The 25159-nt window shown below is 48.7% G+C and overlaps 3 protein-coding genes across 3 annotated transcripts in view; all 3 read left to right on the plus strand.

Moving 5' to 3' along the window:
* The window catches only part of SLC12A4 (solute carrier family 12 member 4), a 54727-nt gene extending 49515 nt beyond the window's left edge, over positions 1 to 5212 (plus strand). Inside the window, exons 17-24 of the mRNA XM_074286385.1 lie at positions 165 to 333; positions 974 to 1169; positions 2117 to 2286; positions 2381 to 2512; positions 2602 to 2709; positions 3042 to 3226; positions 3625 to 3758; positions 4283 to 5212. Coding sequence (XP_074142486.1) covers positions 165 to 333; positions 974 to 1169; positions 2117 to 2286; positions 2381 to 2512; positions 2602 to 2709; positions 3042 to 3226; positions 3625 to 3758; positions 4283 to 4374 — 1186 coding nt within the window. The 3' untranslated portion in view covers positions 4375 to 5212. The remainder of the gene's footprint in view (positions 1 to 164; positions 334 to 973; positions 1170 to 2116; positions 2287 to 2380; positions 2513 to 2601; positions 2710 to 3041; positions 3227 to 3624; positions 3759 to 4282) is intronic.
* A 3255-nt stretch (positions 5213 to 8467) lies between these two features.
* LCAT (lecithin-cholesterol acyltransferase) lies at positions 8468 to 12327 on the plus strand. Its single transcript, XM_074286391.1, has 6 exons — positions 8468 to 8912; positions 9505 to 9661; positions 10148 to 10263; positions 10452 to 10547; positions 10652 to 10876; positions 11291 to 12327. The coding sequence occupies exons 1-6, from the start codon at positions 8756 to 8758 to the stop codon at positions 11905 to 11907; spliced, it is 1368 nt and encodes a 455-aa protein (XP_074142492.1). The 5' UTR covers positions 8468 to 8755; the 3' UTR covers positions 11908 to 12327.
* Positions 12328 to 19421: 7094 nt separating this feature from the next.
* Positions 19422 to 24141, plus strand: PSMB10 (proteasome 20S subunit beta 10). Its single transcript, XM_074286392.1, has 8 exons — positions 19422 to 19662; positions 19993 to 20080; positions 20209 to 20306; positions 20643 to 20783; positions 20950 to 21065; positions 21808 to 21866; positions 23667 to 23818; positions 23964 to 24141. The coding sequence occupies exons 1-8, from the start codon at positions 19607 to 19609 to the stop codon at positions 24073 to 24075; spliced, it is 822 nt and encodes a 273-aa protein (XP_074142493.1). The 5' UTR covers positions 19422 to 19606; the 3' UTR covers positions 24076 to 24141.
* The last annotated feature ends 1018 nt before the right edge of the window (positions 24142 to 25159 follow it).

Below are 25159 nucleotides of genomic sequence, written 5' to 3' on the forward strand. Positions count from 1 at the left end.
GAGGGGATAGGAAAGGGAAGGCCCAAATGCTCGCTCCAAGACCCAGTTGCTGTTGTCTGAAAGTTTTCTGAAACGGGCCTGATGTGCCCCAGGAACTAGCCCGGGGCAGACAGGGCATGGGCGCTGCTGCTAAGTGGGGGCCTTTGCCCCATCCTCCCACACAGGCCCCAGCTGTTGGTGCTCCTGAAGCTGGACGAAGATCTCCATGTCAAGTACCCGCGACTGCTCACTTTTGCCTCCCAGCTCAAGGCTGGCAAAGGCCTGACCATCATTGGCTCCGTGATCCAAGGCAACTTTCTGGAAAGCTATGGGGAAGCCCAGGCAGCTGAGCAGGTAGCGGCGTCCTGGGGCTCCCTCCAGCACCCCCTCTGATGGGCCCCAGAGTCAGGATCCGGGGAACCCAAGTCCTCTCTCCACAGTGGGGACTGCGGGGCCAAGGCCCAGGGGAGCAGAACTGCTGCCGGGCCTGGCTCCCGCTGCTGGGCCTGGCTCCCGCTGCTGGGCCTGGCTCCCGCTGCTGGGCCTGGCTCCCGCTGCTGGAGATTTCTGAGGAGAGTTAGAAGTGAATGTCTCCTTTTCCATCCCTCTGGTCCTCCCCGAGACAAATGCCTTTAAAAGTCCAGGCTCTGTTCCCAGGGGTCCCGTGATGGCATTCAGCAGGCCCGCAAGCACTTAGACTGCTCATGGCAGGAAGTGCCCCACATTCTAACGTAAATGAACAGCCACGTACAGATGATGAGGCCATTGGGTGGCAGGTATTCTCAGAGCTCCAGGAGCCAGAGAGAAAAGAGTGGGTGGGCTCTGGGCGACCCCCGAGAAGGGGTCTTCATAGTCCTCCCACATCCCATCTTGCAGCCTTCTGCTTCCTCCTCAATAACTTACATCCTAAGTGAGAATGTTGCTTCCAGGGTGGGGGGCACACGGGAAAACCTGGCTTGATTTGACCCATTTGACCATTGCCTCTTGTTTTCAGACAATCAAGAACATGATTGAAATTGAGAAGGTGAAGGGTTTCTGCCAGGTGGTGGTAACAAGTAAAGTGCGGGAAGGCCTGGCCCACCTCATCCAGTCCTGCGGCCTGGGGGGCATGAAGCACAACTCGGTGGTGCTGGGATGGCCCTATGGCTGGCGGCAGAGCGAAGACCCCCGAGCGTGGAAAACCTTCATTGGTAAGTTGCCCACACTGCTTCCAGCTCCTGCCAGACCCTCTCTTGCTAAGCAGCTGCCCTGTGCTGTTGGGAGGGCTGGGGTCAAACAGGGGCTGAGCAGACAGAGCCCCCAGAGCTTTGGGTCTCCTACAGGCTTGCTCTTAAGACTTGGAAGCGTAATGATAAATGTGGAACAATCCTGAGAAAAATTACTGGATGACTTGCTGTTTAGGGATAGAAGGCGGGATAAAAACATGGAACACAAAGTTTTGCAAGGGTGAAAGTTGAAAACTCTTTGCATGTATTGTTTTTGGCTTTTTTTCCCTGTTAAATTATTTATATTTATGTTAAATTCATTATCTTTTATTAAATCATTAATTATTTTACTATTTATTTTATTAGTTCTTTTTCATTAAGTTTTTAAATTGAATTGTTAAAATGTATTGTTTTTATTAAGTTATTTTATTTTTACTTTCAAAACATATGCATGGACAATTTTTCAACATTGACCCTTGCAAAACCTTGTGTTCTAAATGTTTCTCCCCTTTTCCCCATCCCTCCAAATAATCCAATATATGTTACACACTTTTTGCATGTATTTTGAAAAATAAAAAGCTATTGTAAAAAAAGAGAATTGGAAGCGCATATAAGTTACTAGAATGAGACAGTTTGAAGGCACAAACCTGGCAAGCTTTGTGCCTGACGTCATGCCCTCCTCCCACTTCCCTCTGGACATTGAAGAGCGCTTTAAGCTGGTATCAGTGATACAAGAACGAGTGCCTTCGGACTGTAGAGAACAGGTGTCAGTTGTTAGGGAGGGAGGAGGAGTGAAGGAGAGACTGTGCCCACCCCAGTCCCCGGTGCCAGGCCGCTTTCACCAGTCTGGTTCTGGGAGGAGGCCCTGCCTAAAGACGGGCGATGGGATCCGGGGGGTACCGGACATCATCCGGTTTATCTTTGCCTCATAGACACCGTCCGCTGTACCACGGCTGCCCACTTGGCGCTGCTGGTGCCCAAGAATGTTTCCTTCTACCCCAGCAACCACGAGCGCTACAACGAGGGCAACATCGACGTCTGGTGGATCGTCCACGACGGCGGCATGCTCATGCTGCTCCCCTTCCTCCTGAAGCAGCACAAGGTGCCCCTAGGGCCGGCGAGCAGGCGGGTGGGCGGGTAGGGCCGGTGGGCAGGGCGCCCTCTCTTCCTGGCCCTGACTGCCCCCCTGCCCCCAGGTCTGGCGCAAGTGCCGCATGCGCATCTTCACCGTGGCGCAGATGGACGACAACAGCATCCAGATGAAGAAGGACCTGGCGACCTTCCTGTACCACTTGCGCATTGAGGCGGAGGTGGAGGTCGTGGAGATGGTAAGGGCCGCGCACATGTCTTGCGGCTGCCACGGGGGCCAGCCAAGGACAGCTGCCCAACTGCCACTTGCACTCTGCTCTCCCCCCAGCATAACAGCGACATCTCCGCCTACACCTACGAGCGGACGCTGATGATGGAGCAGAGGTCGCAGATGCTCCGGCAGATGAGGCTGACCAAGACGGAGAGGGAAAGGGAGGTAGGGAAGCCTGTGGGGCCCCGGGAGGCTGATCCTTGTCCCAGCTTCCTAGAGCCGGGGTCTCCACAGAGATATGGGGGTCCCCCCGGGGCCGGCCCTGACCCCTCGCCTGGTGATCCAGTGTTCTTTCTCCTCCGGGCTTTAGCAGCAGGAGAGAGAGCCGGAGTTGGAGACAAGAGAAGCTAGAGAAACGAGGGACTGTAAAAGGGGGATAACGGGAGGAGAAGGGGTCACAGGTGACGAGCCGAGCTTGGGAGCCGAGCCCCTTTTCTCCGCTCCCCCCTCTCATCATGCCCTCACCTCCGGGGTGCACGGGTCTGTGCACTCCCCAGGCCCAGCTGGTCAAAGACCGGCACTCCATAATCCGGCTCGAGAGCCTGTACTCGGATGAGGAGGATGAGGGGGAAGCCAGGCCCGAGAAGGTCCAGATGACCTGGACCAGGGACAAGCACGATGCCGAGAGGAGGAACCGGGGCAACACTTTGGAAAACTTCCGTGAGCTCATCAGCATCAAGCCGTGAGTGCCCAGGGCAGACCCCCCCACAACGTGCACGTCCACTCTGGCCGGCGCCCCCTCAGTGCCATAGCCCGGCTGTGGGGGCGGAAGCTCTAGTGGCCGGCCAGGAGGGTGCTTGAGGGTCCGCCCAAGATGGATCCCAGGACTATTGATCTTGCATGGATTGGATGGGAGAGGTTCAGGGAGGGGGTATGTATGCATACGGGAGGCAGGGAGGGCCAGTGGTCTAAGCCCACTGTGCTGGGAAGAGAAGAAGGGAGAGGGAGGAGGAGGAGAGAAGGAAAAGAGGGGAGGGGGTTCTCCTCCAGTACGATGTGGTGCGGGTGACCTAGGGGTGTCTCTCCCCCTCCACGCCACCCCCCTCACTGAGCCCGACCCTGACTTTGGCTTCTTCACAGAGACCAGTCCAACGTCCGGAGGATGCACACGGCGGTCAAACTGAATGAAGTCATTGTCAACCGCTCCCATGACGCCCGGCTCGTCCTTCTGAACATGCCTGGTCCGCCCAAAAACAGCGACGGAGACGAGAACTGTATCCTTGGAGATGTTTGTTGGGGGTAGCCTGGTCCGGCAGGAGCTGGGAGTGGGGCTCCCGCCACTTGGAGCTGGGGGGGGGGCGGTCTTTTTGAGGTCGCTGACCACTCTGCCTGCTGACTGGTGACAGGGCCTGGGTCAGGGAGCCTGGGTCGGGGGGGCTCCCTCACTGATAGGGCTTTGGTCAGGAGCCTCCCCACTGGCCAGTGATGGGACCTCGGTCAGGGGCCCTCCGGGAGGCAGAGTGACAGGCTGACAGCTCACGTGTTGAGGGGAGCCCCTGTGCCTTCCCCCAGCTTTCTCGTCACCAAGGAGGCCCTGAGAGAGCCTGCTTACAAACTCCCGGTACCACACCAGATGTCCAAAGGCGGGGTGCCCACCCCGGGCTCTCAATCGCAGGCTGCCTCTCTAGAAGCTTCTAGTCTATCTGGGGAGACCGGTCAGTGTTAGCTGAGGAGCATGTGAGGGGCGGACGCCATGCTGTCTCAGCCAGCGGGGTACGGCCCTTGACTGCCTGCTCAGACATGGAGTTCCTGGAAGTACTGACAGAAGGCCTGGAGCGGGTGCTGCTGGTGAGGGGTGGGGGCCGGGAGGTCATCACCATCTACTCCTGAGCTGGAGCCCCCTCCGGGGCCTCTCTGGTCAGTGACGGATACTCCAGGGCCACTCGGACAGCCACAGTTCCTGCTTCCCTCTCTGCCCCCTCCCTTTTGCTGTCCCGCCCCGGACCCCTCAGGGGCTGAGGGGGAGAGCCGGGCATCCCCCTACCCACAGGAAGCCCCCAGCCCTTCCCGCACTACTCACCTCCGGTTTCACCTTCCGCCCACAGTGTCCAACTTTGAAACTTAACTCCTTGTAGACGAGGGCTCGATAGGGGGGCTGAGGAGAAGGCCATTCCCAGAACTATTCTTGCTATGAGATCAGGGTCAGGCCTTGAAGGCTGTTTCCCGATCCCTCTTCCCAGGCCCCCTTCTCCCCGACTCCCCAGACCCACTAGGCAGCAGGGAGGGGCCATGGAGGCAATTCGGCTGGGCCGCGAGGCACACCGGCAGCAGAGACGGGAATCAGTGAAGCTAAGAGAGATGAGGATTATGTTTGCAGGTGGCCGTGGCCTGCTGGGGACCGCGTCCTATTTATTTGTGTATTTATTGGTCAGGAAAGTTACAAGGGAGCAAGAGAACAGGAAGACAGATGCTTGGGGGGAGGTTGAGGCTACTCCCCTGACCATGGGCATGTCCCTGCCCCAAGGAACCTGCCAGGCTGTGAGGGCCCGGATTGTGCCAGGGAAGCCCCCACCGGACCCCCCGCCCTTCCTCCTCACCAGCCATCCTCGTCCTTGGGGCTTGTCACCCTGCCCTGGAAACCCAAGTGAACAAAGCAGAAGGTCCCTCGAGTTGGGGCTCTTGTTTGTTTGTTTTCCCAATAAAACATTGTTTACTGACTTTTCTCCCACCTCCTGACTCAGTTTTGTTTCCCCTTGCTTTGGGAGGAAAGAAGGGAGTTCCAGGGAGAGACAGGCCCAGCTTCAAAAACAGCTGGGAGGTCCCAGGAGCTGGCTCGGCCCCAGCCCAGCCTCCCTCCTTGTCTTTGGCCATCCCTGCCTTGGTTCTGCCTCCTGCCCTGAAATCTGGGCCGCTTGTCATAAAGGGGGTTGGGAAGGGTAGGAATGTCTCACCTCCCAAGCTTCCACATCCCCTCCCCGGGGGACAGCTCCAGAGAGCAAGAGTTTTATAATAGGGAAGTGAATTGTGCTCTACGGATTGAGAGCTTCAAGAAACTTCAAAAACAGCCACTTTGTTTCTTTCCTCCTCCCCTTCCTAGAACCTCTTGTTAAGTGAAAGTGAATTGTCCAGGGTCCTGCAAGCAATAAATAGGAATCCCTCTGCCTCCATATCTTGCATTCTGTCCATTATACACTGCAAACTTTTCCCTCTCTCCTTCCTTCTCTCTCTCTCTCTCTCTCTCTCTGTCTCTGTCTCTCTCTCTCAATGTCTCTCTTTTTCTTTCTCCCTTCCTCTCTTCCACCTGTCTCTTCTTTCCTTTTTTCTCTCCTTTCTTTTTCCCTCCCTCTCCCATCTTTCCCATTCTCTCTATTCTCCTTTCTCTCTCCAACACTGTCTCTGCCTCCTATCTCTTTCTCTGTCCCTCCCACCCTGTCTTTTTTCTTTCTCTCTCCCTCCCTCCCTCCATTTTTCCCTCCCTCTCTTCCCTCGTGCCACCCAGCTGCCCTTCTGCAAATCCATCACCCCTCCCTTGTAGGTCCATCCTTTTCCCTCCCTCTGTGGTACCAAACTCAATCCTTGTCTCCACTCAAAGCTGAAGGGATCGCCTGGGGAATGGCCGAACTAGTTGTGGTACTAGTAATGGGCTAAGTACGATGTTCTTGAACTCTTTGAAACAATGAATAGGAAGGCTTCAGAGAAGCATGGAAGCCATAATAACCCACTGGAGAGGAGGTGGAATCCAGCCTACACAATAGCTGCAACAAGAAGCATTGTTGCTATTTATTTGGCATTTTAAGTGTTGCAGAAGACTTTACAAATATTTCCTCATTTGTTCTTCACAACAAGCCTGCTATTATTCCTGCTTTAAAGAAGAGGAAACTAAAGCAGACTTGCTCAGACTCAAACACTGTGTCTTTCATGGGATTTGAACCTTGGTCTTCCTGACTTCAGTTCCTTTTTTGATTCACTTTGCCAGAAAAAAAAAAGCAGAAGATGATGGTATGCAATCACAATGATCAAGCTTGGTTTGGGTGAAGAGTTGAAAAAAACACCTCCCATCTTTGTAGAGGTGGAGAACTACAGATACATAATGTTGCATGTGCTTTTTGGGGGTAATAATGTCAATTTTTACTGGCATGGCCTAGCCATGAGCTTCAGTAAATTCAGTATTTTTTTGCTGTTTGTTTTAGGAAACTTTTATTTTTTTCCAATTACATGTAAAGATAGTGTTAAGCATTCATTTTTATAAGCTTTTTGAGTTTCAAAATTTTCTCCCTCCTTCCTCTTCCTTATTCCCCAAAATAGCAAACAATCTGATCTAGATTATACATGTTACACTTTCAAATGCAGTTGGTTTTAAACACTTCTATCTTTTCAAGGGTGAGGAACTATGGATATACAATGTTGCATGTGCTTTCAGATGCAAATGATTTTAAATGTACTTACCATCTTTGCAGAGGGGAGGGGACTGTGGGTATATAATGTTGTATACACTTTCAGAGGTGGGAAATTCCAGGTATATAATGGTACAAAAATGCTTTCTCACTGAACTTTTTTCTCCTTTTTAAACCTTGGTTACAAAGCATGGCTCACTGTGTAGAGGGAGGAGAAACGTTTAGAAATAAAAGCAATGTAAAAACAAAAGAAATAAGACCTGGACCTGAGACTTCATTGTTTAAAAATGTCAATAAAAGTAAGATTAAGAATAAATTCAGGGGCAGCGAGGTGGCTACAGCACCAGCCCTAGAGTTAGGAAGCCCTGAGTTCAAATGTGACCTCAGATATTAGCTGTACGACACTGGACAAGTCACTTAAGCCCAATTATCTCCCAAAAAAAATACAAAACAAAAAAATCCCAAATGCACAGAACTTTTTACAAAGGGCCAAAAAAAAAAAAAAAAAAAAAAGGTGAAGATTAATTGAAAACAATTTAGTGAGTGCTCCTAGGTGCTCAGAACTCTTCTGGTCCCTTGAGATTTTAAGGAAAAGCCAGGACTTAGACTAGATTCCTACGAGATCATCAGATCTTGGGTTGAAAATAATTTTGGCACACATTTACATAATGATCTAAGATTTAGAAAGCATGGTATACATGATCTAATGATGTGAGTGCTATTATCCCCATTTTACAGATGAAGAAACTGAAGTTCACCAAACTTAAGGGTCTTGCCCACAGAAAGTATTAAAGATAGGATCCAGCCTCTGCTCTGCCAGATCCTAGGTCCAACACTGTAGCTCCTGTGCCATGCTGCTTAGGGGCACAGGGAATAGAGCACCCAACTTAGATTCAAAAAAACCTGAATTCAAATCCAGCCTCAGACATTAGCTGTGTGGCTCTGGGCAGGTCATTTAACCCTGTTTACCTCAGTTTCCTTATCTGTGAAATGGCCAATGGCTTCAGTATCTTGTGCCAAGAAACTCCAGATGGGGACAGGAAGAGTCAGACATGCTCGAGAGCAGATAGCTGTGAAGATCGTGTAAGATAATAATTGTAAAGCCCTTAGCACAGTTCTTGGCACTAGACAAATGTTAGCTTTCAGTATTATTGTTCTTTTCAAGGGTCTGAGGATCTTAGTCCCATCTCATTTTGGGGAGGAAGAAACGGCCTGAATGACAGACCTGCCATGTGTTGCTCTGGTAGGAAGAAGGTGAAATGGGATTTGAACCCCCAACTTCCCCTTCAGAGGCAGAGGGGCACCCTTAGTAATAATATTAGCCAGCATTTTTTATATGTATACACATTTCTCCAATGATCGTGCTACACAAGAAAAACCCAATCAAAAAGGGAAAGAAATGAGAGAAAACAAAATACAAGCAAACCACAGAGTGAAAATGAATCAGCCTTCTCACTGGGCTCCCCCCATCTCCTGTCTCTGGATGCTCGCCCCGGCCCGATGCCCCCGGTTACCGACAGGATGCTGAGGTCCGGTGCTCAGAGTCTGAGGTGGCTTTTGAACTCGAGTCTCCCTGACACCCCCCCCTCAAGTCCAGCATTTGTTCTGTTGGCCCAGATTCCAAGGGCAGAGTCCTGGCCGGCTCCTGTGTCCCTGAGTACTTGGAAAAGGTCAGTGTCCTGGCCCGTTTTCCCACACTGCCCCTCTTCTCCTCCAGCTCCCGCCCCCAGAGCCCAGGTCCCTGGGGGGCCGCCGGCCTGCAAGCCCTCCCCTCCTCCCTCGCAGGACCTGGCTCCTCCAGAAGCCGCCCTCCTCTGGTCCCTCCCACCACCACCCCTGATAAGGGGCCAAGTGTGGCCTGGCTCTGGGCGTGCAGCATGGGGCTTCTGGGGCGGCTGCATGGCCGCTGCTCCCTCCTGGGCCTCCTCCTCCTGCTGCCCTCGGTCACCCCCTTCTGGCTCCTGAATGTCCTCTTCCCCCCAAATGCCACCCCCAAGGCTGCCCTCAACAACAACACAAGACCCGTGGTATTGGGTAAGGCTCTCCCCACCCCCCTCCTAGGATTGGTGGTTCTAGGTTCTGAGGGTCTGCTCCCCACCTCAGGTCCTGGGGGCCCCTTCAGGGGTGCAGCCTGTAGGAGAAGGCCTTGCAGGGGTGGGCTGCCGCTGTGGCTTCAGCTTTGGGAAGCTGCATCTGCTCCTCCAAACCCAAGGCCCACTGGAGGTGTGTGGGGATGGAGGGATGGCTCCTGGGGCGTAGGACCCCCTCCCCCTACCACGGCAGCCTGGGCTGGGACAAAGGAAGGGAGTCCTGGCTCCCTGGCTCTTCCTGTTCCCTGCACCCTAAAGCCCACCGCCACACCTGGCCTGCTCTCTGGTGGCCTCTTGTCCGGGCGGGCCCAAACTGTTTGTTCCAATCCTGGACTTTGGCTGAGGCCCGAGGGAAGAAAAGGGATGTTTGTGTTTATCTAGCTTTGTCCTAGATGGGGGTCAGGGACACCGCCTCCTCTTCCTAGTGGGAGCCCAGGGTCTAGAATTACCAGCTCCTCCCCCCTCCCCACAAGGGGCCAAGGAGGGGGAGAGCGTATGAGGGGGATATGTGAGGGTGATGGTCCTCCTGCCCACAGTGCCTGGCTGCTTGGGGAACCAACTGGAGGCCAAGCTGGACAAGCCAGATGTGGTCAACTGGCTGTGCTACCGGAAGACAGAGGACTTCTTCACGATCTGGTTTGACTTCAACATGTTCCTGCCCCTCGGGGTTGACTGTTGGATTGACAACACTAGGTGGGCCCTGAGAACTGCCCTCAGCCCCCTCCCAAAGCCAAGGAGCCCCCCAGCCACCCCCAAGATCAAGGAGCTCCTCAGCTACCCCCAAGCCCTTAGACCAGATCCTTCCACACTCCAAAAAACAGACAACTTACACAATTCATTGGTCCATTAGAGCCAAGGGACAGGCCCAGGAGGCTTACGAACCTCATTGTAGAAAGCAGGAAAGCTACCAGGGGCTCCAGGAAGGAGTCTGGGGACTCTCCTGGGGCCAGGCATCCACATGTCCTATCCAACTGCCCGCTCTCAGAAACTCAGAGTTCGTAGAGACTGGTCCTGGGATGGCCATGTGTGCTGACTACACCATCCACTTACAAGCACACCCCACCTTTCTATACCTGCATCTCCCACACACAAAGCTCGCTGGCATGCAAGTGCACGTGCGCGCGCACACACACACACACGCACCCCTCTGGAGGCTGAGCCTCCTTCTTGACTCTACAGGGTGGTCTACAATAGGACCACAGGGCAAATGTCCAATGCCCCTGGCGTGCAGATTCGGGTCCCAGGTTTTGGCAAAACCTACTCCGTGGAGTATCTGGACCCCAAGAAGCTGGCAGGTAGGAAGCTGGGGGCCCATGCTGATTGCCTAAAAGCCAGGAACCCACTTCATCTTGCTTGTCACAAGTTCCAGTCCTGGGAGACTCTGAAGATCCCATACTCTGGAGGGCTGGATGGAGGGTACCCCTATAACTGTCATTAACCCCCTTATCCTGTATCTCCATCCCCACTCCCCAACCCAATGAAGGCTACATGCACACACTAGTCCAAAATCTCGTCAACAATGGGTACGTGCGGGACGAGACAGTTCGGGCTGCGCCTTATGATTGGAGACTGGACCCCAGTGAGTAGGGGTAGGGATGGGGGGGCACTGAGCATGGGTATCTGAGAAGGGAGGGGGCCAAAGGCAAGCGCTCGAGGCTGGCGCCCCTCTCTCTCTGGCCCCAGCCCAGCAGGAAGAATACTTTAAGAAGCTAGCAGGGCTGGTGGAGGAGATGTACGCCACCTATGGGAAGCCCATTTTCCTCATTGGACACAGCCTGGGCAACCTTCATCTGCTCTACTTCCTTGTGCATCAGCCTCAGGCCTGGAAGGACCGCTTCATTGACGGCTTCATTGCCCTGGGAGCTCCCTGGGCTGGCTCCATCAAACCCATGAAGGTCCTCACTTCTGGTAAGCACATTAGCCACTGCCATATGGGAAAGAGAAAAGTCTCAGAAGCCCTCGGGAGACTCATCCAGATCCCTCAGACCCAGAGCCAAGGCACTCACAGACACCCTCAGTAACAGAACCAGTCCCCAGCTGCATGTCCCCGGCCCACTTATACTAATTCACATGGATCCCCCATATCCAGATGGGACCCACCTAGGAGCGGCTACAGACTTGCTGGCTCCCTTGCAAAGCCCTCCCATCCAACACCTGTGGAGATTTTGCCTCCTGAATCCCTCCCCGGGCTCTCTGCAGAGATGGATAATGGGGGGTGAAGGGGTCAGAGGTCATGGTGACGGAGCCAGGTTTGGGGGTCGTTGGCAGGGATAGTTAGCTTGGGATGGGCGCCGAGCCCCTCACCCTGTACCCCATCTGCAGGAGACAACCAGGGCATTCCAATCATGTCCAACATCAAGCTTCGAGAGGGCCCCCGGAGGACCACCAGCTCCCCATGGATGTTCCCTTCCCGCCTCGCGTGGCCCGAGGACCACGTGTTCTTCTCCACGCCTACCATCAACTACACCTTCCAGAACTTCCAGCGCTTTTTCGCAGACCTGCGCTTTGAAGACGGCTGGTACATGTGGCTGCACACACGCGACCTGTTTGCGGGGCTGCCCGCGCCTGGAGTGGAGGTCTACTGCCTCTACGGCGTGGGGCTGCCGACCCCCCACACCTACATCTACGACGAGGGCTTCCCTTACAACGACCCCGTGTCCATCCTCTATGAAGACGGGGACAACACGGTGGCCACCCGCAGCATGGAGCTCTGCGCACGCTGGCGTGAGAAGCAGCCCCAGCCGGTCCACGTTTTCCCCATCCCCGGCCTGCAGCACCTCAACATGGTCTTCAACAACCAGACGCTGGACTACATCAACTCCATCCTGCTGGGTGCCTACAGAACAGCAGACGCCAAGGACCCTGCTTCCTCCGGGGATTCCCCCTCGGCTTCGACCCCCAGGGACACAGACACAGACAAGGTCACAGACCACATATGAGGAGCTGGTGGCTGAAAGGGGGGGCACCGCATCCCTCTGAAGCTTGGCTCTGCCCCAGACTTTGGGTCCTGCCCCCGTCACAGCATGAATCAAAAGCTCTCCTTTGAAGTCCATCTCTGGAGTGACTAGGGAGGAAGAGGGTCCGACTCTCTAGAAGTGGAAGGAGGAGAACAATAATAAACATTTACTAAGCATGTATTGTGTGCAGAGCACTGTGACAGGTGATGGGAGACAGGGGACAAAGTTTAGATAGGAAAGGGTGGCTGTGGCTTTTATAATCCCAGGAGGAGATGACACAAATGTACCTATGATACATAATATTATATAAGTACATTTGCATATGTAAAAAAGTGATATCTGGCTTCCATTTCTATCACTTCACTAGAACTACATGCTATAAATGTTGTCAACAATACTCAATTTCTAGATCTAGTGATTTTTTTTTTTTCTTAGCCCTCATCCCCTGGAATTTTCTGCAGTTTTCTACACTGAAGTTCTCTATGCTTGTGATTCTGAAACACCAATTTCACAAGAACAAACCTCCACAGCCTCAGTTATTTGGGCCCTCCTTCCCATTCTCATTCCAGAGTCATCAAAACCCAAATAATGATCAAAATAAGGCTTGGACTGAGATCTAGCAATCAGTGAGAGCCAGAATGATTGGATTTAAGATATGGTCAGGTAGCTCCATTTGAAAACCAATGGGACTGAATTTAATTACACGGAGCAAAAAGAGTTAATTTGATTTTTTTTTTCTTTCCAGATTGATTTTCTTTTCTTTTGAGTAGACAAAAGAGTTCATTTTTTTGCTTCATTTTTTTTAAACCTAGCCTAAATCAGACAAAATGAGATCTGGGGAAGACTTAAGGTTAAAAACTCTAAAGTTTCCCACTGCATACAGGCCCATCTCCAGTTGTCTTGATTTATATCCTGCAGTGGAACCGGATGACTCTGGAGAAAATTGAAGTTAGTGACACTGAACTTAAAGCCAATTCACTTACAAGTCAAGCTATCATCCTCCTGGTGTGTATTGGATCTTTTTAAGAATAAAAGATAAACACCAATATCTTCAACCCTATTTCCCAATGTTTCAGATCTGCTCTCCTCTTCTTCCATGCCTTGTGTGGAATTTTTGTCCACGATTCAATAACTTCCTTTCATCTAAAACTTCTTCTCTTGCCATCTTGTAGCTCTCCCTGAGACGAGCTCCCTCTGGATGTCACTGCATCTCTGACCACCCTTCCAGTACTGACTTTACTTTCTCTCTTATCCCAGTCTGATTATGGTAAAGAATCAGAATATTCCTTGAATCCAATTATCACTTCCAGATCCTCTCTCTGTCACAATCACTCAAGGAATCTCTTCATTTTTGAACTTCATGCAATTAAAATGTATTACTCAATCAGGTCATTATCTATCAATTCCCAATTCTCCCTCCTTTCTAAATGAATTCAGTACTTGGCCCATGGCCTCCTTTCTCCACCCCTCTCCACCCTTGCCTTATTTCTAGGACACTTCACACATTTTTTATTTCAATTTTATTTTCAGCTCTGAATTCTCTCTCCCATCTCCCACTCCCTCATCCATGAAGAAGGCAAGAAATATAAAATCTATAACAAATGTATAAATCATGTAAAACTGAGTCTTGCATTAATTATGTTCAAGATTTTTAAAAGGAAGGAAAAAACCATGTTTCCATCTGCACTAGAGTTCTACATCAACTTTCAGCCTGAAAATGGATATTATATCGAATCATTCTTTGGAACTGTGGTTGATCAGAGTTACCAAATCTTTCATTGTTGATTATCTTTACAATATTATTTATTGTAGAAATTGTTCTCCTGTCTTTGTTCATTTCATTTTTAAAAGAAACTATACTTTTTTTTTTGACAGAATATAATTTCTATTCTTATTTTTAAAAAACAATAGAAAGCATAGGAATAAATGGAGCTTTCCTCAACATAATAAGAAGTATCTATCTAAAATGAAGAGCAAACATTATCTGCAATGGGGATAAGCCAGAAGTTTGCACAGTAAGATAAGGGATACAGCAAAAATGTCCATTATCATTAGTATTATTCAATATTGTATTAGAAATGCTAGCTATAATCATAAAACAAGAAAAATAAATTGAATAAAAATAGGCAACAAGGAAACAAAACTATACTCTTTGCAGATGCTATGATGTTATATTCAGGGAACCCTAAAAAACTAAAAAACTAGTTGAAACAATTAACAACTTTAATAAGTTGCAGAACATAAAATTTAAAACATAATAAATAACTAGCATATCTATATATATTATCAACAAATTCAGCAGGAAGAAACAGAAAAAACAATTCCATTTGAAATAACTATGAACATTGTAAAGTACTTAGGAATCTACCTGCTAAGACAGTGTCCTATGTGAACACAATTACAAAACACTTTTTACATAAATAAAGACAAATCTAAACAATTGAAGAAATGTTCATTGCTTGTGGGTGAGCTGAGCCAATAAAATAAAAATGACTATTCAAACTAAATTAATTTACTTATTCAATGTTATACCAATTAAACTACCAAAGAATTGTTTCATAAAGCTAGGAAAAAAACAATAATAAAATTCATCTGGAAAAACAAAAGGTTGAGAATATCAAGAGAATCAATAAAAAAAAAAGTGAAGGGTGATGGCCTAGATTTCCAACTATATTACAAAATGGTTATCATCAAAACAATCTGACACTGGCTAAGAAATTGAGCAGTGAGTTAATGGAATAGATTAGGTACATTCATCTGGAAAAACAAAAGGCTGAGAATATAAAGGAATCAATAAAAAAATTGAAGGATGATGGCCTAGATTTCCAACTATATTACAAAATGTTTATCATAAATGGTCAAAGGATATGAACAGACAATTTTAAGATGAAGAAATTGAAATCACTTCTAGTCATATGAAAAAGTGCTCTAGGGGCAGCTAGGTGGAGCAGTGGATAGAGCACCAGCCTTGAATTCAGGAGGACCTGAGTTCAAATCTGGTGTCAGACACTTAACACTTCCTGTGTGACCCTGGGCAAGTCACTTAACCCCAGCCTGGGGGGGGGGAAGTGCTCTAAATCACTTTTGATCAGAGAAATACAAATTAAGACAACTCTGAGATACCACTATAAACCTCTCAGATTGGCTGAGTTGACAGGAAAAGATAATGACAAATCTTGGAAGGGATATAGGAAAACTGGGACACTGATACATTGTTGGTGGAATTATTAATGCACCCAACCATTCTGGAGAGCAATTTGGAACTGTGCTCAAAAAGTTATCAAACTGTGTATACCCTTTGATCCAGCAGTGTTACTACTGGGCTTATATCCCAAAGAGATCTTAAAGAAGGGAAAGGGACCTGTATGTGCCAAAATGTTTGTGGTGGCCCATTTTGTAGTGGCAAGAAACTGGAAACTGAATGAATGCCCATGAATTGGAGAAAGGCTGAATAAGTTATGGGTATATGAATGTTATTGAATATTATTGTTTTATAAAAAAAGATGATTAGGATATGATTTCAGAGAGACCTGGTGAGACTTACATAATTGATTCTGAGTTATATGAGCAGGACCAGGAGGATCATTGTACACAGCAACAGCAAGATCATACAATGATCAATTCTGATGGACATGATTCTCTTCAGCAATGAGATGATTCACACTAGTTCCAATGATCTTGTGATGAAGAGAGCCATCTATATCAAGAGGGAGGACTGTGGGAACTAAATGTGGTTCACAACATAGCATTTTCACTTCTTTTGTAATGGTTGGTTGCATTTTATTTTCTTTTTCATCTTTTTTTTTCCAGTTTGATTTCACTTTTCTTGTGTAACAAGATAATTATATAAATATGTATTACATATATTGGATTTAACATTAAAAAAAACAAAGTGGTTATTATCAAAACAACTGATACTGGCTAAGAAATTGAGCAGTGAGTCAATGGAATAGATTAGGTACACAATACATAGTAATAAAAGATTATGGTAATCTAGTATGTGTTAAACCCCAAAATCCAAGATTTTGGGGGCAAGAGCTCATTATTTGACAAAAATTGTTAGGGAAAGTGGAGAACAGTTTGGTAGAAACTAAGCATAGACCAACATGTCATGTCATATACCAAAATAAGGTCAAAATTGGGTATACAATTTAGACATAAGAGGAAAAATTATAAGCAAATTAGGGGAGCATGGAAAATTATACCTTTCAGATCTATGATAAGGGAAGAGTTTATTACCAAATGAGAGAGGGGGAGATCATGGGAAATAAAATGGACAAGTTTTTACATTAAATTTTTAAAGTTTTGCACAAATAGAACAAATGCAGCCAAAATTTATGTGCTTTTTTTTTTTTTTTTTTTTTTGAGGCTGGGGTTAAGTGACTTGCCCAGAGTCACACAACTAGGAAGTGTTAGGTGTCTGAGACCAGGTTTGAACTCAGGTCCTTCTGAATTCAAGGCTGGTGCTCTATCCACTGCGTCACCTAGCTGCCCCCATGCAGCCAAAATTTAAAATAAAACAGGAAATTGGGGAAAATAATTTTACAGCAAATTTCTCTGACAAAGGCCTCATATATAAGGAACTCAGCTACATTTATAAAAATAAGAACTATTTCCCAATTGATAAATGGTCAAAAGATATGAACTATTTGCAAAAGAAGAAAGCTGTTACCAAAAGTCACATTAAAAAAAAACCACTAAATAACTATTGATTAGAGAAATGCAAATGGAAGCATTTGTGTGGTACCACTTTATACCTATCAGACATGGTCAGACGTGACAAAAAAGGAAAATAATAAATGCTGACGGGAATATGGAAAAATAGGGACATTAATGCACAGCTGGTAGAGTTGTTAGACTATTCTGGAGAACAAGTTAGATTTATACCCAAAGGCCTATAAAACTGTGTATGTTCTTTGCCCCAGCAATATCACTCCTAAATCTGTTTCACAAAAAGATCAAAGAAAATGGGAAAGGACTTTTTGTGATGGCAAAGAATTGAAAATTGAGGGGATGCCTATCAACATGGGGATGGCTAAACAAGTTGTGGTATATGTAATAGAATTGTTCAATAGTTTTCAGTTGTGTTGGACTCTTAATAGTCTCATTTGGGGTTTTCTTGGCAAAGGTACTAGAGTGGTTTGTCATTTCCTTCTCCAACTCATTTAACAGCTAAGGAAACTGAGGCAAACAGAGTAAAGTGACTTTTCCAGGATCATTCAGCTAGAAAGTATCTGAGGCCAGATTTGAACTTAGGAGGATAAGTCTTCCTGATTCTAGCCCAGCTTCACATAGCTGCCGTCTGATAGAATATTAGAATATTATTGCACTGTGTGGAATAAGGTATGGTGAAGAACTTACAGATTAAGCACATATTGATCAGAGACTGCTAGCTAATGTAAAATCAGGCCTATAGGCCCCAGTCACGTGAAGGCCTAGGCTGCATTCCTTTGCCCAAATAGGGATTAACCTATACGTGGCCGAAGAAGCTATAAATCACATTGCCAGCTGCATTCCACTGACCAAATATGACCAATCACAACCTATGGAGGGTGGGATTTTGAAGGTTCTTTGTCTGAAATGTATAAAAGTTGTGAGCATCTTCAAGAGAGTGGCTCTCTCCTGCTGTGAATCTGGCTCACAGACCAGGATGGGGTCCGCTTCTCGAGATTCTAATAAATAATTCTGCTTTTTATGAGTGATCTCTGAGTAGTCATTTCTGGATAGGATTTTCTATCCCTCACAACACCATAAGAAATTATAAACAGAATATTTTTCAAAAAATAAAATATGTCTGGAAAGACATGTGTGAATTGATGTGAAGTGAAGTGGACACAAGCAGGAGAACATTATGCACAGTAACAGTAATATTGTATGATCAACTGTGAATGACTTAGCTACTCTGATTGATCCAGTGGATACAGTGATTCAAGACAAATCCAATGGATAAAAAATACTATCCACCTGCAGAGAAAAAAGTAATGAACTCTTGAGTGCGGATTTTCTTTAATTTTTTTTTTCTTTTTAATTGTTTTTTTCAGCATCAATACTATGGAAATATCCTTTGCATGATTTCAAATTTTAATTGATATCATATTGCTTGCCTTTTCATATTGCTGGGGGAGGGGTCACAGAGTTACCCAACACTGAATAACAAATTGTGAGCAATGCAATAGTACATCGGATACAGCATGGGGCTTGGAATCAGGAAAAATCTTCCTGAGTTCAAATTCAGCCTCAGACACTTCCTAGCTGAGAGAGAGAGAGAGAGAGAGAGAGAGAGAGAGAGAGAGAGAGAGAGAGAGAGAGAGAGAGAGAGAGAGAGAGAGAGAGAGAGAGAGAGAGAGAGGAGGGGGGGAGGGAGGGAGGGAAGGAGAAGGGAGGGAGGGAGGAAGGGGAGAAGGGAGGGAGGGGGGAAGGGGAGAAGGGAGGGAGGGGGGAGAAGGGGAGAAGGGAGGGAGGGGGGAGAAGGGGAGAAGGGAGGGAGGGGGGAGAAGGGGAGAAGGGAGGGAGGGGGGAAAAGGGGAGGAGGGGAAGGGGAGGAGGGGGGAAGGGGAGGGGGGGAGGGAGGGGAGAGAGGGAGGGGGGAGGGAGGGGGGGGAGAGAAAGAAAGAGGGAGGGAGGGATAGAGGGAGGGAGGGAGGGAGAGTTCCCTGTTCCTTAGAGATTTTTATTCTCTCAGTGGTTTGAGGATATAGATTCTTCCCACACAGGCAGCCAGGTGACATAGACACTGGACTTGACTTCAGGAAGACCAGGAAGTCCTAGGCATTTAATTTCCCCCTACCTCAGTTTCTTTCATCATTACAGAGATGATAATAGCACCTGCCTCCCCTTGCAAACTAAAAATGCCGCACATATACAAGTGACCATGATTATTACCAGAGGGATCCGAACGAGGTCTCTGGGTTGCAACAATCTGAGACAAAGTAATCTCCCAGGCCGCGTCTCCTGAGTGGGATGGAACTAGCTGTTACTAAGGGTGCTTTCTGGCCTTGTAGGAACATACATTGTTTCCATCCTGAGGGCAGGGTCCAGCTTTATTGTATTTAGACCCCACGTGGACGCCTGATGGAGAAGAGGACCAGGAAGGGAAGGGGACAGGATCGGGAAATCAGAACGTCTGAGGGACCTCCGAGATCAATTCCACCCCCCTCAGGTTCAGATAAGGAAACTGTTAAAGGGAGGCAGTCACTTCTCCTGAGGTCTCCTCATTAGCATAACAGACCAGTGGCCAAACTACCGATCCCAAGGGGCCCTGTCCCAGCCAAGTCCTCCCGAGTGGTGGCAGAGGAAGAGGAAGCAGGGACCCCGAGTTTGCCGCCGCTTCCCTAGGGATGGGAGCCTAAGACGGGATGGGACGTGGGGGGAGGGATGGGTCGGGGAGGGGAGTTTGCTCAGGCAGCCTCCCCGTTGCCCTCCTTCCCCCTCCTCCCACCAGCATCCCAGCCCCTCCTCCTTCATAGCCTAGGTGAAAGCGAAAGCTGAAATTACAAGAAAAGGAAGTATCAAAGTTATCTGTGCGCGGTCCCCTGGCAGTCCTGCGGGAGCCCCGACCCCAGCGCGCCCCTCTGGCCCCTTTCTGCCTCCCCAACCTTTCCAGCCCCGCCCCTTGTCCCACCTGCCGAGGCTGGGGCAGTCTCCTCCCGGCTCTCCGCCTCAGGACCCCCCAGCTCAGGCCATGCTGCAGGCAGATTGGAACCCCCAGGGGGGCTTCTCCTTCAAAAACTGCCAGAGGTAAGAGGGAGCCGCTTGGGGCAGGGTTGGGGAGGGAGGGTATTGTGCTGTGCCTGTTCCCCTTCTCTGCAGACTCGGGGCACACCGCCTTGAGTTTCTGGGAACTCAGATGAAAAGTGAAACTGACTGGGTGGGGGAGGGGAGGGGGAATCTTGGGGGGTTGCTGCAGTTCTTACCTGGATGGTCCTGGGACGCCTCAAGGGTGTGTGGGCGGCGGGGGAGAGGGGGACAAAAAACTATAAACTGCATTGAAAGGGTCTGTGTTCAAGGGACCCCTTCTAATGCGATTCCTGACTCGAGGGTCTTTTCTTCCTTTTTCCTACACCCCAGAAATACATTTCTGGAGTCTTCCCTAAAGGGACTCCGGGTCCCTCATCCCCGAAAAACCGGTACCACCATCGCCGGCCTTGTGCTCCAGGTGAGGGGGGATGGGGTGCGGAGGAGAGTGCCGGAGGGTGGGCGAGGGGAGTCGCCCTGGGAGCAGTGTGGCGCCGGTAGAAGAACCTGTAGTCCCAGGGCTGGAGTAAAGCCTGACCTGCCTTCTAGGATGGAGTCATCCTCGGGGCGGACACCAGGGCCACCAATGACTCCGTTGTGGCCAACAAGAACTGCGAAAAAATCCACTTCATCGCCCCCAACATCTAGTGAGTCTCCTGTCCCACCTCCCCTCCCCTACTCATCCCCGCCACCTCCTCCTTGGTGCACGGCAGTTAGAGCTGGAGGCGTCCATCACAAAGCACCCAGGCCAAGCCTCTTATTTTACAAACGAGGAAACTGAGTCCGCAAGAAAGAAGCGAGTTAATGAGAGTTCGAGGCTGCCTGAGATTGAAAATCATCCCTCTGGCTCAAACCCAAGTTCTTTCCATAGTTAATAGGAGCAGACCTTTTGCTCCAGACTTCTCACCGCCCCCCCCACAACCCTAGCCTAGCTTGACCCTCCCCCTACAAGCCTCTTTCTCTAACGCTGACTCTCCCCTCAGCTGCTGCGGGGCAGGGGTCGCAGCAGATGCTGAGATGACCACACAAATGATGGCGTCCAACATGGAGCTCCACGCTTTGTCCACAGGCAGGAAGCCACGGGTGGCCACCGTCACTCGAATGCTCCGCCAGATGCTGTTCCGGTACAAGCAAAGAAAAATTCTGGAAGATCTGGGAAAGAGGCAGAGAGAGTGCATGCTTGGGATGGGCTGGAAGATAAATGTGGGGGGAAGCAAGAGCTGAAGGGAAATGGGCTGGTTGGGGGAACCGGGAGGTGGAGAGAAGAAATGATGAGACATCTCCCCACAGCTACCAGGGCCACATTGGGGCCTCCCTGATTGTAGGCGGAGTGGACATCACAGGCCCCAATCTCTACAGCGTGCATCCCCATGGCTCCTACAGCCGACTGCTTTTCACTGCTTTGGGTGAGTCCCTGATCCCTAGGCAGACCTCCCCACTCCACACTCCTAGAATTTCAGGTAGAAAATACCCAGAGGACATCCACATCCCCCCCAATTTTACAATGAGAAAACTGAGATTCCAATAGCTTAGGTGACTGGCCCAAGGTCACATAGGAAGTAAATGCAAAAGCCCAGATTCTAATAATCCAGGGCCCCCAACTTCAAATCTGACATTCTTCCCCTTTTGCTTCCCTAGACAGGATGCCAATAACTGTTGGAAAAAGTTTCTTTAACATTCATTCCAAATCTGCTCCGGTATAGCCTCCATGTTTGCTAGGCAGCACAAGGAGTTATCAATCAGAAGCACCGAGTTAGGATCCTTATCTTACTAGCCCTGTGACCCTTGGCAATTTACTTGCCCAGCCTGGATCAGCCTTGGTTTCCCTACCCATAAAATGAGTTCATTAACATTTGCTGGATTAACATGAGGATCCAAGTGAGAGATGTACTTTGTAAGCTTTAAAGTGTTATAAAAATAATAGCTAATATTATTGAGACCTCTGAGACCAAATGTCTCTAAGGATATTTCCCTAACTCTGCCTCCTCACTCCTTCCCCTCAAAAAACAAACTTCTTAGTCCTATGTATATGTGGCAACAGACCAGGACCGGAGATGTGTCTTGAGGGATTGTGGAAAGGGTCCAAGGGGAGAAAGTTGCCTAATACTTAACACTGCTCACCATCTACCTTCCCTCACCTTCCAAAAGGCTCTGGACAGGCAGCAGCCATTGCTATGCTAGAGGATCGCTTCAAACCAAATATGACGGTGAGAGCTCCTTCTCCTATCCTGTCCCTGGACCATCACCCTCATCCTCCTCATCTTCTCAGTTCTCTTCTGATCTTCTCATTTCTCTCTACCTGCTGCTGTGCTGAAACCTGCTTCCTTTATCATGGGGAGCAACACTACATGTGGAGGATGTTTTTCTTATTGCAAACCATCAAAGAAGAGTCCTTGGGGCTGACTGAGAGGCTAGCAATAAGAAGCTGAGACAGGCTGAGCTCAGGACCTGTCCACCACCTCCCCTGCTCTGTAAATGAGTTGAGTGGCAGATGCTTCCTCGGCCAGGAAATGAGAACACATTAGGAGGCTGAATAGTGGAAAGTACAGGATGGCTTTGAAATGGGAGGAGGAGGCAGCCTGTTCCTAAGATAGAATGCCTGTTAAAAAACAAAAACAAAAAAAAAAAAAAAAAAACCATTTTGAAAACCTTAAGATGCTTCAGTGTGTTCCCTATTAGATAGGAGAGAGTGAGCAAATTGTAGATGGACCAGAAAACTTTGCGGGGGAGGAGGGGAGGAGAAAAGGTCCAGGGTCTGCTTGATCTCAGAGACAGAATTAGGTTCAATGAATACAAGTTGTAGAGAGGCAGATTTTGACTGAATGTTCCCAAGGCCCTCTGGCAAGGAGAGTTCAAAATAAGTGAAGAAAGCCAGCTCCGTTCTAGGATAGATCAAGCCCCAACCCTCAACAAAGTAGAGTGAAGAATAGATGGGGGGGCTGGGGAAATCAGAATCTGCACCCAGACTGTGCTTGGTTCCCTTGGGATCCAGCCCCTGGGCCCACGGACTCATTTCTTCTGGACCTTTTTATTCTTATTCAGTTTGACCTTAAGTTTCCTAGAGAAAGGTTTTTAGAAGGTTTTTGTTTTATTTATTGTTTAATTCTAGTAAAAAGTCTTATCTCAATCCAACCACCCATGTGCCCAAAGGCCAATGAGATTGGCAAAGCTCTTTCCTCAGGATAACCCAATGAGAGAGGCAACTGCATTAAATAAAAGGACTTTGTCCATACTTGGGCTGGGCTGGGCTGGGCCACTGCCATTAAGAGACTGAGCTTGGGGGGCGAAGCGAGATGGGGAATCATCTACCTCATCTTCCTGAAGAGAGCAAAGGAATGAGACTTGGGAGAAAGAGCAAAGGAGGAAATGGGAGATGCCAGGGAGAATGGGGGGGTAGGTGGATGGGGGAGGGGGGCAGGATGCTTGGAAAGGCTGATCGAATCCCAACTCGGGGATTCCCTCACTCCTCTGTCCCCCTTACTCAGTTTTCTGCTCTGTTCATACCCTTTTCACTTCCCCTGTTCCCTTCAATTCTCTCACTGTGCCCCTTTGCCATCTTTACCTCTATCTCCCTCACCTCTATGTCCATTCAGTTCCTCGTCTCTTCTTTCATCTTAGTCCCTTCACCCTCTCCTATCTTGTCCCCCACCATCTCCACTCACCTTCTTCCTTCTTCTTTCTATGAACTCTCATTGACTGCCTATTCTCTATTCTCTCAGTCCCTTCATTTCCTTTTCTTAGTTTCTTTCTTTCCTTTCTTTCTTTTTTCCCCCCTGAGGCAACTGAGGTTAAGTGACTTGCCCAGGGACACACAGCCAGGAAGTGTTAAATGCTTGAGGCCACATTTGAGCTCAGGTCCTCCTGACTTAAGGGCTGGTGCTCTATCCACTGCATTATTTTTATTTTTATTTTCTTTTATTTCTTTTGTTCCTATAAACTGAACGGCTCACTCTCCTCCTCCCTAATTCTTCTTTTCCACCTCTGGCTGTCTCTCTGCCATCTCCCAGCTGGAGGAAGGCCAGCAGCTAATAGTGGAGGCTGTGACTGCTGGGATCCTGGATGACCTGGGCTCAGGAAGCAACGTGGATATGTGTGTGATCACCCAAGCTGGAGCCAAGATCCAGAGGGCAGTGAGCACCCCAGCTGTCATCTCTAAGAGGTGAGGAGCTGGATGGCAGGTGGAGGTGGGGAGGAATGTGTGGTGATGGGAGGACACAAGGGAAAGGGAGATATGGGGGAGAAGAATATGGGGAGGGCAGGAAGGATATAACCACAAAGGGTATGGCCCATCCCCTACTCTTCAGACAGGGCAAGTATCGCTACCCAGAGGGAACTACAGCAGTGATGAGGGAGACCGTGACACCTCTGGCACTGGAGATGATTGAGGAGACTGTGCAGACAATGGAGGTGGAGTGAGTGAGCCCTAATGGTCATGGGGCCCCATCCAGGAAACTTCCAGAAAATAAAAGTTTTTGAAATGAACTTGAGTTCCAAGAATTTCTAGACCATGTATCCCCTCATGGCGGGGGTAAAAAGGGGTAAAAAGGCAATGCCAAATACATGTAGGTGTTTAATAAATAACTTGATTAACTGACCCTAGTGTGACTGAAGCCTAGGACCTTCTCCCCAAGATTTCCTCTAACAAGTGGGCATCCCAAGGCTGCGGCCACCACATGGAACCTTCCAAGCTCTGAGGGCACTTCTGGCTCTGGGCTGAGGAGCCCTTCTGCCCTGGTCATCCTAAATCTGGACTACTAAGTCCATCTCTCTCTCTCTCTCTCTCTCTGTCTCTCTGTCTCTCTCTCTGTCTCTCTCTCTCTCTCTCTCTCTCTCTCTCTCTCTCAGTCTCTCTGTCTCTGTCTTTGTCTCTGTCTCTCTCTCTCTCCACCATCTCCTCCATCCTTCCATCAATCTATGATTTCTCTCAGGTGGGAGCTACATTAGTTGACCTTTAATGTTCTCTCTCATTCTGATGCAGTAACTTTATATTTAGTCACAGAGATTCCTCCCCAAATACAAGCTGCTTTGAAGATGCTTTCACACCCCTGCACATCCCTTTCTATGACTAATGTTTACAGGCATTCTACTTTTTTCCTTGACCCCACTCATCATCCTGGACAGTCACCGGAAGCCTAAGTGAGGCTTAACTTTGACCCTCATGCTTCTCTCCCCATCTAGTCCTGGCCCAGCTTCCATCTATAGCATATAGTGAAAAGAGTGCTGGTTCTGGAGTCCAGAGACCCGAGATTTAATTCCAGCTTTGCTACTTTTGAGAGGCAATAGTGAGTAATGATGGACAGCTCATTTAGACCTGAGCCTAAAGCCCACCTCCAATTCAAAGAGATTTCATTCTAAACACGTGAAAAATAGTTGTAAATCCAAGATAAATAAATGAAAAGGCTCTTAGAAGATTAGCAGGGGTTCTACAGGAGACTCTTTTTGCAGAAGGTAGAATGTGAGCTGAGTTTTGAAGGAAGTAGGAAGAAGAGTGAGGAGAGGG

The sequence above is a fragment of the Sminthopsis crassicaudata genome, chromosome 2 (genome assembly GCF_048593235.1).
Source record: "Sminthopsis crassicaudata isolate SCR6 chromosome 2, ASM4859323v1, whole genome shotgun sequence".
Lineage (NCBI taxonomy): Eukaryota > Metazoa > Chordata > Mammalia > Dasyuromorphia > Dasyuridae > Sminthopsis > Sminthopsis crassicaudata.

Coding starts and splice junctions, on each gene's coding strand:
- PSMB10 (XM_074286392.1), top strand. CDS start 19,607: ATGCTGCAGGCAGATTGGAACCCCCAGGGGGGCTTCTCCTTCAAAAAC. Junction 21,066..21,807: donor ACTGCTTTTCACTGCTTTGG/GTGAGTCCCTGA, acceptor ACCTTCCAAAAG/GCTCTGGACAGGCAGCAGCC. Junction 23,819..23,963: donor CCAGCTGTCATCTCTAAGAG/GTGAGGAGCTGG, acceptor CCTACTCTTCAG/ACAGGGCAAGTATCGCTACC.
- LCAT (XM_074286391.1), top strand. CDS start 8,756: ATGGGGCTTCTGGGGCGGCTGCATGGCCGCTGCTCCCTCCTGGGCCTC. Junction 10,264..10,451: donor GGACCCCAAGAAGCTGGCAG/GTAGGAAGCTGG, acceptor AACCCAATGAAG/GCTACATGCACACACTAGTC. Junction 10,548..10,651: donor TGATTGGAGACTGGACCCCA/GTGAGTAGGGGT, acceptor CTCTGGCCCCAG/CCCAGCAGGAAGAATACTTT.